Genomic DNA, 14,085 nt, shown 5'->3' on the forward strand with positions numbered 1-14,085 from the left:
GAATTTTATTCCTTTTCTGTGTAATCTCTCCCTTAATTTGAACCTGAACCCTTCTAGTTATGATCATTTACTGCATCTTCCATAGGAAGTGAAGTCGTGTGTGTTATTACTGTTTTGTAAGAAATGTTTTGTATCTTTAGGAGATATAGTTCTTTTACTCCATTTTTTTTCTTATTACACAAAATTTTGTAGGCTCTGAATCTCTAATTTGGCAAAGAACACTTTTTTTGTCAAAAGGAGTTAAATTGTTTTCTTGTTTCAGTACCTAATTGGAACTGCTCAGTAAGTAGCCTTTCTTAATCATATGAATTTTTCTAATTTTATCTTAGGATCAAATATTCTAGCAGCATCAAGGAAATGGTCATCCTCTTTGCCACAACAATTTATAGAATTGGACTGAAAGTACCTCCTGATGAAACAGATCCTCGAGTCCCCATGATGACCTGGAGCACATGTGCTTTCACTATCCAGGCAATTGGTAAAGCCTCTTAAGAAAACTGGTTTGCAGGTTTCAGTGAGACAGAATTATCGCTAGTAGACAAAAAGTTATTTCTCTTTTTTTTTTATTTATGGCCCCTGAAGGTTCAATTGTTTGAGGACTATTTGTATTTTAGTATATTAGTGTGGCCTGGCACCACTTGGCCTGAGGATTTTTGTATATTGATCTCTTTTTAACCATCACAGGGTCCATATACAACATAAGTTAAACGTATTTTTAGGGCCAGCCATGTAGCACAGTGGTTAAGTGCTGTGCAGAAAAGGCCAAGTCCTACATGGCTGACTGAAGTTGGAACACTGGTCCAGGAAGCTTGAAAACCACCTGGGGCATGTATGTATGTGTACTCAGACTCCTGACAGGGTGGAAAAATGGAGGAAAAAAGATTGATTATAATGCGACTGTGCACCATTGGGGAGTGCTTTCTCTCTTTCTCTTTCTGGCAAGTGCATGTGCCCTCTGGTAATTTAATATATATGCATTATATACAAATACACATACACACATATATACGTGATATACATACATTTGTATATATATATATGTGTGTTTATATCAGTATATTTTTCTTTTCTTTTTTTGGTGCCAATAGGATGTATGAGCTGGCCAGGGACAGAGAGAGGGGAAAGTCAGAAATCACCCTCTGAGGGGGAAGGCCACACTGCAATTAGTTCTCCATTCTCTTCTTAGGATTTTGGGCACACACACACACACACACGATCCACATGATCCTCAAGTTTCCAGGTCTGGGAGTTGGTCTGGGACTCAAACCATGGTTGGCCATGTGGGAAATCCAGTGCCTTAATCACCACACTGTTTGCTGGCACCAAAAATATTGGGTTGTTGGAAAGTGATGACATCTTTTTAAAGCAATTTTTGCCTTAGGGTGTGTGCACTTGCTGGAGAGAGGTACAGAGGCAGTGACAGGGAAAGTGAGAAATCACCCCGTAGGGAGAATGGCCATGCCTCAATGAGTAGTAAGCCACCCGGTCTGGAACGCGAACCTCAGCTGGCCATGTGGGAGTTCAGCAACCTTATCACTATGCCTTCTGCTGGTCCCAAGTTGTGACATATTTTTGTATAGAAAAACAAAAAATATGTCATGACTTTTCTTTTCTTTTTTTTTTTTTTTACATTTATGTCATGACTTTTCTGACAATCTATATATGTATTTTTTTTCTAGAGAGAGATTTTTGCTATAGGGCGTGTACACTCAGAAAGCAAGCAAGAAATCACTTCTCATGAGGGATGGCCACACCATAGTCCCTTCTCCTCTAGTCTTCTCTTGGAATTTTGGGCACTCATGCACAGGTGCCTAGTGTGAATTTCTGTGCCGCCAGTTTGAGGTCTGGGACTCAAACCACACAGTAACCCTAACGCCATTTGCTGGTCCCGTAATTATTTTCTAATTGTACCTAAAAGGGCAGCAAAGTTATTTGTATCTGCCTTACATATTATTTTTAAACAAATACATTGATTACTTGAAAAATTTTGCACAAAAGAGGTGTTAAGAGAAGGAAAAACAAGGCCAGTAAGTGGTGTGGCAGTTAAGGCACTGGACTCCCATATGGCTGACTGTGGTTTGAGTCCCAGATCTGGCAGCTTGAAACTTATGCCAGGTGTGTGTATGTGGATGTCCAAATTTCTAGGAGGAGAGTGGAGGAGAAGGGATTGCAGCGGGGCCATCCTTCCTGGATGGTTATTTCTCGTTTTCCCTCTCATTGTCTCTCTCCCTGGTAAACACATGTGCTCAATGGCAAAAAATCTTTTAAAAAAAAAGACAGAGAAGGAAAACCAAATGAAGCTACCTTTCCCCTCCCAAGCATTCTTTTTTTTTTTTAAATGTTAACTGTTTCCATAAATGAGAGACAGCACCCCCAGCAAAGGTCTTGACACCGTGATCTACCCTCAGCTTCAGCCAACCCTGTATCATGGCAAATGCATGTGCCCAGTGTATTTGGGGTGGTCTCTGGACATGAATCCTGAGTGGGTCAGTCTGCACCATCATCTTCTCTCCAACCATTCTTTATAGATTGTTGCAAGGACTTTATTCATACTAGTAATTTGTAAATTATCTATATTTGCATTTTTTTGAGAGAGTTTTGCTATAGGGCACGTGTGCTCGCCAGAAAGACAGAGAGAGATAGAGAAACAGAAAGCGAGAAATCACCCCCCAGGGGGGATGGCCATGCCACAATCCCTTCTCCTCCATTCTCCTCTTGGGATCTTGGACACGCTTGTACACGTGCCTGCCGTAAGTTTAAGCCACTGGGTCTGGGACTCTAATTGCAGTTGACTACTTGTGAGTCCAGCCACATAGCCATTATGCTAACTGCTGGTCCCTACATTTGCCTTTTTAATATTCTCACTCAAAAATGGGAAAATTTTGGCATAAACTTAAATATGAGACCTTGAAAGTGAAAAATGCAAATCATCTGATCAAAAATACAATTAAAGAATATCTGCTAGATAAGAGCTAAGTATAATATACAGTTATAGCAGTATTCATGATTTATTTTGTTTTTCTTGTTCTTTAAGAAAATCTTTTGGGAGATGAAGGAAAACCCCTGTTTGGAGCACTTCAAAACAGGCAGGTATGTGTATGTTACAGTGTACATGTAACGTGACTTCCCTTTTTTTTAAGGGTTAATTTGTTATTTTTTAAAAATTCACAGGCCAGTTGATGGTGTGGTGGTTAAGGCAGCTGGATCCCACATGGCTGGCTGGGTAGCTCAAGTTCTGGACCTCATAACTTGAAAAACATGCTAGGGATATGTATGCAGATCCCAGCAATATAGAAAAATGGAAGAGAAGGGATGTGACCATTTTCTAGGGGGATGCTTTCTTACCCCTCCTTGCCCTGTCCGTCTCCTGCATGCACATATACCCTTTAGCAAATTAAAACAACAAAAATCTTTACTCTTTTATCTCTAAACATTAGCAGAAGTCTGGGATGGGAGGCTAATTTAGTCTCAGGAAAATGAGTGGCCAATGATGTCCACTTTATAGAGCTACTTATAACATCAGTGGTTAAATGTAATTAACATGGAGATTTCAGGTGATACTTGATTATTTTCTGCCTCCTCTGTTTACTACCAAATCAGGAACTAGGTGTCTCATATTTTTTGCCCCTCACTGATTTTGTACCATCTCATACCACCAAGCATAAATGCTGACTTAGCTCTAGATAAATCAGCATACCAATGAAAGACTCAGACCAAGCCATGCTCCTTGGTGGGCAGATACTGACACTCCCACAGGACCGTACTCTTCCTCAGGCCTAAACATACCACAGGGGAACCTGGGAAACAATTCTCAAAAACTGTGCTCAGTGCCCTGTGAGGACAAAAGGGACAGTAGAGGATTCCCCAGACCATCCCTTTCTAGGTATTTCCCTCCTTTCCTGATTGCTGATGCAGGGTACTAGTCAACAGTACCTTCTCTATGTTCTTGTCCTGCCGTTTCAGAAACAGAATATCTCATTCAATGGGCTAGTTCTTTTCTTTTTTTCAAGAACTATTTTTTTTATTTAACTTTATTTATTTTTTTAAATTTGGCCAGAGAAGGAGGGAGAGAAAGGGAGAGAGAAAGTGAGAAAGCAAGCCGCCAAATCCGGGACTCAACCATAATCATCCATGTGGGAGTCCAGCGCCCTTAACCACCATACTACTTACCAACCCTGGACTAGTTATTTTCTGCCATCATTTTAGAATTTGTAGAAATACATTTGCATAGGTTCAAATAGAATAAATCAGGCCATACATTTAAGAAATTGACTCTGAAGAAAATGAATATTTAAATGAGAATTGAAATGACTAGCTTTAATACCTTTTTGCCATGAGAAAATTCTATTAGAAATTTAGTAAGGTCATAAAACTTTTTATAGGTATTAAGAATATTATAATTTATTTGCTAGAGTGCAGATTATATAATGAATTTTCACCTAATTCTGACAGACTAGAATTTTTTTTTTTGAGAGGTTTTTGCTATAGGGCTCATGTGCTCACCAGAAAGACAGAGAGAGACAGAGAGACAGAAAGCAGACAACCACACCCCAGGGGGGATGGCCACACCATAATCCCTTCTCCTCCATTCTTCTCTTAGGATCTTGGGCACACACGCACACGCACCTGGCATAAGTTTAAGCCCCGGGTCCGGGTCCAGGACTTGAACTGCGGTCCGCTACATGGGAATCCAGAGACATAGCCATTATGCCATCTGCTGGTCCCAAGACTAGAATTGGTTTTTAAGTGAATGCTTAGGTCCATCATCTTTCCTTACCATTTTGTCTTCCCTTCTCTTACAATCTAGCATAATGGTCTGAAAGCATTAATCCAGTTCGCAGTTGCACAGAGGGTTACTTGCCCCCAGGTCCTGATACAGAAACACCTGGTTCGCCTCTTATCAGGTAGAGTCTTGTCTTTATTATTATGTTGTTGTCGTATATGTGTCTTTTTATACTGCATTTCTGACAATGTATTTCATTAAGAAACATCATACTGCACAATTTTTTTTTAATTATTTAATTTTACTCATCATTATTATTTTTGGTTGGTTGGTTTTTGGAGAGGTTTTTGCATGCATGTGCGCCCAGTGTGAGTTTAAGCCACCGGGTCCGGAACTCGAACTGCAGTTGACTACATAGGAGTCCAGCAACATAGCCATTACACCCACTACTGGTCCCATCGTCATTATTATTTTTCAGATTTGACCAGAGAGAGACAGGGGGGCAGGAGAGTGAGAAAAGAAGCTACCAGGTCCATGACTCCAACTGTGGTTTTAGCCGTCTGGGAGTATATATAGTACCTTAACCACCATGCTATCTACGGGTATTTGCACTAATTTTGTTTATATTTTTTTTTTCCTTATTCATGTTAGAGATGCATGAGGGTAGATGAGAACCTGCCACGTGGTCTAGTCCCACATCAGTCTCCTTTCTCTCATTCTCCATTCTCAGATCTTGGGCACTTGTGCATATACCCTGTGTATTTCAGGGTGACAGACCAGGGATATGAACCACTGCCCTAGTGTGGGATCTGGCTTTTCTTGAGCAATACATTACTGCTGTCGTAGAACTGAACCCATGATGCACTAATTTTAAGAACTCACTGGTGAAATATTACTGCCATTGGCAGCCTTATTCTAAATAAAGAAATAAATAATAACAATGGGTGGTGGTAGTTAAGGCAGCTGGATCCCACATGGCTGATTATGCGGTTTGGGTCCTGGATCCGGTGGCTTGAAAAATGTGGGCACATATGTGTGTATACCCGCAAATCCCAAAAGGATGGAAATATGGAGGGGAAGAGATTAGGGCTTGACCATTCCCCATCAGGGGGTACTTTTTCACCCTGTCCCCCATCTCTCTGGCAAGCACACACACCCTCTAGCAAATTAAATAATAATAATAATGATAAGCATAGCTACCCTTTTATACTTGATTTTTTTTTTTGGAGGGGGATCATAGAGCACATGTGCTTGCAGGGGTGATGAGGGGGGAGATGAGAAAGCACTCTCCACCAAGAGGAATGGTCACACTTTAATCCCTTCTTCTGCATTTCTCTCGGGATTTTGGGCATACATATACACACACTTGGTGTGTTCTTAAAGCTGACAGGTCTGGGACATGCTAACCACATAGCTGACCATATGGGATCCAGCAGTTAACGTAATGGCTATGTCGCTGGACTCCCATGTAGTCGACCGCGGTTCGCGTCCCGGACCCAGTGGCTTAAAACTCACGCCGGGCGCGTGTGCGTGCGTGCCCAAGATCCCGAGAGGAGAATGGAGGAGAAGGGATTGCGGCGTGACCATCCCCCCTGGGGGATGATTTCTCGCTTTCTGTCTCTATGTCTCTCTTTGTCTGACGAGCGCACGCACCCTATAGCGAAAACCTCTCCAAAAAAAAATAATAATAAAGAAATCTTATCTGTTAACTCCCACAAACTTCTTAGGGAGCTCTTCCTAAGTAGTTTTCTGCTTACTCTGATGATATAGAAATTTCACAGCTGAATTCCATCCAGGGCTGCCACCCTTAAGTTTCATTAATACTTTCATCATGCTTAGCTTTTTAAATTTTAAATTAACTTCCAGTTACCCTACTAAATGAGCTCACACTAATAGGAATCTAATATTAATGTTGTTCTCCTATCCAGACACTTAAATGTTTTTTCCTTTTTGTTCACTTTCTTCTAGTTAGTCAGTTGCTCAGGCCCTTATCTTTTCCATGTGTTGCAACTGACCAGCAAGAGAAAAAGTAAGGGTATGTGTGCTATATTCAAATAGGCAGGTTTCATAGGAGTAGTAGCACTTGTAGATAGAGAAGCATAAAGTCATTTTATAAAAATAGAGGGTCTTGGGAACCAGCAGTTAGCATAATGGCTATGTCGTTGGACTCCCATGTAGTCGACCGCGGTTCGCATCCCGGACCTGGTGGCTTCAAACTCACACTGGGCACGTTTGCATGCGTGCCCAAGATCCTGAGAGGAGAATGGAGGAGAAGGGATTGCGGCATGACCATTCCCACTGGGGGGTGATTTCTCGCTTTCTGTCTCTATGTCTCTCTCTGTCTGTCTGGCAAGCACACACGCCCTGTAGCGAAAACCTCTCCCCCCCAAAAATAGAGGGTCTTAAGTGTCCCGATAAAAAGTTGGAACTTTTTTTTTTTGAGAGTAAGAATTTTGTTATAGGGTGTGTGCGCTCACCAGAGAGAGGAAAGAGACAGAAAGCAAGAAGTCACCTCTAGGGGGGATGGCCATGTTGCAGTTTCTTCTCCTCTATTTTCCTCTTGAGATTTTCTTCTCCTCTTTTTTCCCATTGGGATTTTGGGCACATATGCACGTGTGCCCAGCATGAGTTTCAAGCCACTGGATCCAGGGCTCGAACTGCAGTCAGCCATGTGGAAGTTCAGTGCCTTAACCATTACGCTACTTGCTGGCCCCAGGTTTGAACTTTTTTTTTGGAGAGATTTTCACTGTAGGGCGTGTGCACTCGCCAGACAGACAGAGAGAGACATAGAGACAGAAAGCGAGAAATCACCCCCCAGGGGGGATGCTCACGCCACAATCCCTCCTCCTCCATTCTCCTCTCGGGATCTTGGGCATGCACACACACGCGCCCGGTGTGAGTTTTAAGCCACCGGGTCCAGGACACGAACCGCGGTCGACTACATGGGAGTCCAGCGACATAGCCATTACGCTAACTGCTGGTTCCCTTGAACTTTTTATTGTTTAGGTAATTGGTAATTTTTTTCATGTTTTGGGCAATGACATTCTGAAATTAATTTGTATTGTATAGGCTAGATAGAAGGTAGGAAAAATTAGAGGTAGCGTAAGGATGTGGATGTAGTAGTATGAATTAAAGAGGGAATTAGAGTGGGTTGGGTGAGTCAAGAATTTGGACTAAAACTACTAACAAAATTCAGAGACAAAAGGAAGTCTAGAACAAAGAGCTGTCCTTTGTGTAAGAGGATGGATATTGTCGTGTTATGTTGACTCTGCAGTAGCATTAGAATATGCAGTGTTGATTGTGAACTGCATGCTGGGTACTGTACTCGGATCTCTTTTCTTCCGTTCACTATGCTTTATCATTAATATCCTCATTTACCATGATAAAACTGAAGTAGAAGGAAGTTACATAACTTGCCCATGGTCGTCAAACCAGTAAAAGACTGAACTAATATTTGAATGTAAGCCTGATCACAAAATACATCTCTTCCCAATATACCATATAAATTTTGCCAATATGTTGAATTTAGCATAAAGAGACAGTTTAACTGGTACATAACATGAAAGTGTATATCCCAGAATTGACTCCCATATGGCCGACCGTTATTTGAGTCTCACATCCAGCTGCTTGAAACTCATGCCAGGCATGTGTGTGCATACCCAAAATGCAGGAGGAGAATGGAGAAGAGATTGCAGCGTGGCCATCACCCATGGAGGGTGATTTCTCACTTTCCCTCTCTCTGTCTCTGTCTCTCTAGGAAGTGCACATGCCCTATGGCAAAAACCGTAAAAAATTTTTTTAATTCAGTAAATATTTCTTGAACATTTTCCAATTCAGTAATCCTACTTCATTTACCTTTTCCTCTGACATTTTATCTTTCAACCCTTATTGTAGTCAAAGCTTTCTAGGAGCTTTTTGTCAGTTCAATTTATCTTGTACTTCCCATATCTTAAAGATGTGACATACTAGTTTATGTGTTTTATTATCTTATTGTATTTTCATTTTGATTTTTGTAGCTTACATTTTTTTAGTTACATTGATATCTTCTTACTGACTGACTGACTGACTTTACTGACTGAATTACATTCACTTTCTGTTTCTTTGTTTCAGTTATTCTTCCTAACCTAAAATCAGAGGATACACCATGTCTTCTATCTATCGATCTGTTTCATGTTTTGGTAAGTATTTATTTAAAAAAATATTTTTAAGTCATTCAAGTTAATAATTTTGTTTGTTTCCCTCATTTAAATGTTTCATGAGTTGCTTGCTGAACTTTTCCATCCCTGTAATGATCTCATTCTTTGAAAGCAGTGATGGGATTGGGACATGGAATTTGTGGATACCGGGTTAGCCGGTATCCCTATCGCACGCACCATCAGTCCTATCTTTTAAAATCTCCTTGTGAACTTTTAAAAGAATGCTGGTAAATGGGACCCCCTTCAGAGATCCTTATGTGGTTGAACTGTGGTGGGGCCTTGGTGTCAGTGTTGTTTTAAGAGCTCCCTGGTGATGGTAATTTTGAATCTTCTGTACCTCACAGTTGAGAATCACTACCTAGATAGACTTAGAATAAGTAGACCCAGCAAAAGGATAACATCTCTTAGTTGCTGACCTTTGTCTCCGCTTATGGTACATTATACTCTACGAAATTCTCTTGAACTATTAGGAAAAATGTGTAGTAGAGAAACACACAGCACAGCACCTGGTGCCTTTTACATTTAGTTATGAGATTAACTGGTGTTGATCTTTCATTGTAAACTCATGTTGATTTCCGTTTTCTCTCATAGGTAGGTGCTGTATTAGCATTCCCATCCTTGTATTGGGATGACACTGTTGATCTGCAGCCTTCATCAGTTAGTTCTTCCTATAACCACCTTTATCTCTTCCATTTGATCACCATGGCACACATGCTTCAGATACTGCTTACAGTAGATACAGGTAATGTTTTGTTTTTTGTTTTTTTTTGTTTGTTTGTTTGTGTTTTTTTTTTGGAGAGATTTTCACTGTAGGGCGCGTGCGCTCGCCAGACAGACAGAGAGAGACATAGAGACAGAAAGCGAGAAATCACCCCCCAGGGGGGATGGTCACGCTGCAATCCCTTCTCCTCCATTCTCCTCTTGGGATCTTGGGCACGCACGCACACGCGCCCGGCGTGAGTTTTAAGCCACCGGGTCCAGGACACGAACCGCAGTCGACTACATGGGAGTCCAGCGACATAGCCATTACGCTAACTGCTGGTTCCCTACAGGTAATGTTTTAATCTAGGTATTGACTGAGTTACATTTGCCCATGTTTTATTGGGAAAATTAATTATGCTGGTAGTTAATTATATTATGTATTTCTATGCTATGTATGTTCTATGTTAGGTATTTTGTTGAATGATTATTTATTTATTTATTTAGAATTATTTTATTTTCCTTTATTTATTATTTTTTAATTTGACCAGAGAGGGACAGAGCAAGAGGGAGAGAGAGGAAAGAGAGAGACAGCAAGCCACCAGGTCTGGAACTCAAACCATGGTCGGCCATGTGGGAGTCCTGTACCCTTATCATCACCCACCTGCTGGCCCCGAATGATTATTTCTTTTCTTTTCTTTTTCTTGGGAAGGTTTTTGCTATAGGGTGCATGCACTCGCCAGAAAGACAGAGAGAGAGAGAGATAGAAAGTGAGAAATCACTCCCGGGGATGGGGTGGGAGGTGGTGGTCACGCCGCAATTCCTTCTCCATTCTCCTCTCGGGATCTTGGGGCATGCATGCACATGCGCCTGGTGTGAGTTTAAGCCACCGGGTCCAGGACTCGAACCATGATCAGCTACATGGGAGTTCATCAACATAGCCATTATGCTAACTGCTGGTCCCCAAATGATTATTTCTTTATGGATGTTATTTAAACAGGAAAAAGTAGAATAAGCCATGAAAGGGGATGATTAGCTAAAAACTCTTTGATTCTCTTACTAACTTGCAGCTGCTCTGCAGTTAGGCAGAGATACTGTTTGGACCTGCTTTTCCCTTTTTTTATTCAAATTCCGTATTCTCAAGATCTCAAAGGTTTGTCTCTACTTGTGTACTTTCAACCTTTTTTGTTAAGGTGTGAAATCATTCTTGATTCCTCTGGTTAAAATAGTATACTTTGTTCACCTTATAACAGTTATCACTTAGTATCTTTTACAGTTATTTATTTAGAGAGAGTGAGTTTTTGCTATAGGTGTGTGCCTTCACCAGAGAGCCAGAAAACAAAATCACCCCCCTAGGGAGTGGCCATGCCAAAATCTCTTCTCCTCCATTCTCTTCTTTGGATTTTGGGCACGCACCTTCTCCCGGTGTGAGTTTCAGGCTGTCAGGTCCGGGACTGAAATTGCAGTCAGCCATATAGGAGTCCAATGCCTTAACCTCTACATCACCCCTGGTCCCTATTTTTTTTTTTTTTTTTTATAATTGTCTGAGGGTACATGCACTGCCAGAAAGAGAGAGAAAGGGAGACAGAAAGGGAGAGAGAGAGAGAGCACCTCCAAGTAGGGCATGGTCACACCGCAATTCTTCTTTCATTTCTGCATCCCACAACTCCAGCCTTGGTTATATCTTGTTCCACTCCTTCCCTTGCTTCCCCTTTCACTCTGCTCTGTCATCTTCGGTTTAAAGTTTTTTGATAGGAAACAATCAAATTTCAGAATCTTTCTTCTTAAGTCTCAAGTATCTATCAACCTTTGTTACTCAGTAAGTGTCCATTGAATGCTTTTGAGGATATAAGAGTAATATAACATTATGGAATTATGGTATAGTTATCCTATATTTGTTTTGTTTTGTTTTTTTGGGGGGAGATGTTTTTTGCTTTAGGATGTGTGTGCATGCTGGAGAGAGAGAGAGAGAGAGACAGAGCAAGAAAATCCCTACCCCCCTCGGAGGGGATGGCCGTGCTGCTGTCCCTTTGCCTCCATCAGGATTTTGGGCTTGCACGCACATGCACCCAGTTTGAGTTTCAAGCCTCCAGGTATGGGACTTGAACCACTGTCGACTACATGGGGGTCTAGCAACCTAACCATTATGCCATCTGCTGGTCACTAGTTGTCCTTTTAAGATCGTTAATCCAAAGTGAAATCTGGGAAACAGCAGATGGTATGGTGGTTGAAGTGCTGGACTTTCACATGGCCAACTGCCCTTCAAGCCCTAGACCCAGTGGCTTGAAAATCATGCCAGTGCTTGTGAGTATGTGCCCAAAATCTTGAGAGAATGGAGGGGAAAGGGTTGTAGGCTTGCCATCCCTCTGATTTTTTGCTTGCCCTCTGTCTCTAGCGAGTGCTCTCACCGTATGACAAAAACCTTAAAGTGAAATCTGGTCTGGATATTAGTAACTAATAAAGGTACTGCATGTTCAAATAATTAAGAAGATAAATAAAGTAACATTAGAATAAAATATACCAATGTTGTATATGCATTTAATCTTTCACCCACCAAGTCCTCTTCTTGCAATCTATTGAAAAGCTTTACTGGCAAAAGTGTAGAATGATAAAAGTTGAACATCATTTATAGTGGCATTATTGGAATATTAAAAAAAATTAGTTGCCCATCAGTGGGGGACTGGTTGAAAGCCTGTGGCATATTTATATAATGAAATGCTGTGCACCTGTAAAAAAGAATAAACAACATAAAATGATGTCCGGGATATGTTACTAAGTGAAAAAAGCAACATATAGAACGGTATTTATGGTATAGCACTATATAAAGTGTTTTTTGTGTATACATGTAATATGCTTACATATATAGCCTAATGGTTAGGGGACTGAATCCCACATGGCTAACCATACTTTGAATCTCAGCTCTGCCAGTCTGAGAAACATGCTGGGCATGTGTACATACACCACCAAAATTTTGACAGAATGGAGAAGTGAAAGAGAAGGGATTGTGGTGTGATCATGTCATTGGGGGGTGTTTACTCTCTCTCTTCTCTATTTTTTCATTGTCTTTCTTTCTGGCAAGGGCATGCACCCCCTCTGGCAATTAAAAAAAGAAGAAAAGAGGGAGCAAAAGACCTCAAGTGTTGCCTTACCACAGAAGATATATAGATAATTTGTGATCATATAGAAGCATGTTCAATATCTGTATTTCATTAGAGAGTTGCAAACAGTGAGATAAAACTACACACCTATTAGAATGACCAAAATGTTTTTAAGGATATGGAGCAAAAGGAACTCCCATTTGTGGTTATTAGGAGTATAAAATGGTATGGTCACTTTGGAAGATAGTTTGGCAGTTTCTTACAAAGCTATTCTTTTGTTGCTTCTTTTTCTAATTTGTCAGAAGGTTTGTGCACTTGAGGAGGTAGAGGAGAGACCAAGAAAGTACCCCCTACTGAGAATGGTCACACCGTAGTCCCTTGTCCTTTGTTTTATTCTCCTTTTGGTGTTTTGGGCATGCACGTACATGTACCCAGTGTGTTTTTCAAGCTGCCAGTTCAAGGTTTTGAATTGCACACTTGGCCATGTGAGCTTCAACTGCCTTAACCACCGACTCACCAACCAGCCCCCTTACAAAAGTATTCTTACTTTATGATCTACCAGTCATGTTCCTTGTTACTTGAATTAATTAAAGAGTTATGTCCAGGGGCCAGCAGGTGCATAGTGGTTAAGGCACTGGACTTCACATAGCTGGTGCAGTTCAAGTCCCAGACCTGGAGACTTGAAACTCTTGACAGGAGTATATACATGCATGCCCAAAGTCCCAGAAGGAGAATGGAGGAGAAGGGATTGCAGCGTGGTCATTTCTCCCATGGGGGGGTAGTTTTTTACTTTCATTATGTCTCCGGCAAGCATTAGCACCCTATGACAAAAATCTCTCTTTTTTTTTTTATTTTTATAGTTTATTTTTTATTATAATTTTTTTTCCCATCACAACACACAAATGAATTTTCCATCCAAAATACACTGTGCATTGGCTCAATCAAGCACGTCAACATATATGTTCTCAGCAAATAATTTCCCAATTCTTGTGTCCTGCATACCTTGCCTTTTGTTTTACCATCCTAGATTCCCCATCCCCCTCCCTCTGTTATGACCCATCCTCCTCCCACATTGTCCCTGTCATCCCCGATTGCCCTCCGTGCCTCACCCCTCCCCAAATGATCTGTCAGTGATCTTAATTAGTCTAAGTCTCTCCAATAGTTATCACAGCTGACACATGCCTCTACATGAACTCAAGTCTGACTTTAGGCCTAAACCCCATTGGGTAAAAAGAGCATACTATAAAGTAGAACCCAACTGGGCCCATACCGCTCACTGCAGCCATCAAATATCCAATTTTTTTTTTTAAATGGTACGAATAGTTTAACCGTTTTTTTTTGTTTGTTTTTTGTTTTCGTTTTTTTTTTT

General features: G+C 41.0%; 1 protein-coding gene across 4 annotated transcripts in view; it reads left to right on the forward strand.

Annotated features, from left to right (window-relative positions):
• The window catches only part of UBR1 (ubiquitin protein ligase E3 component n-recognin 1), a 162,010-nt gene that overhangs the window by 116,805 nt on the left and 31,120 nt on the right, over positions 1-14,085 (forward strand). For all 4 annotated transcript variants that reach the window (XM_027775784.1, XM_027775785.1, XM_027775786.1 and 1 more), the window contains exons 35-39: positions 330-478; positions 3,035-3,090; positions 4,808-4,904; positions 8,834-8,901; positions 9,511-9,661. In XM_027775784.1, the coding sequence (XP_027631585.1) occupies positions 330-478; positions 3,035-3,090; positions 4,808-4,904; positions 8,834-8,901; positions 9,511-9,661 (521 nt within the window). The remainder of the gene's footprint in view (positions 1-329; positions 479-3,034; positions 3,091-4,807; positions 4,905-8,833; positions 8,902-9,510; positions 9,662-14,085) is intronic.

This window comes from Tupaia chinensis, unplaced genomic scaffold (assembly GCF_000334495.1).
Source record: "Tupaia chinensis unplaced genomic scaffold, TupChi_1.0 Scaffold000605_1, whole genome shotgun sequence".
NCBI lineage: Eukaryota > Metazoa > Chordata > Mammalia > Scandentia > Tupaiidae > Tupaia > Tupaia belangeri.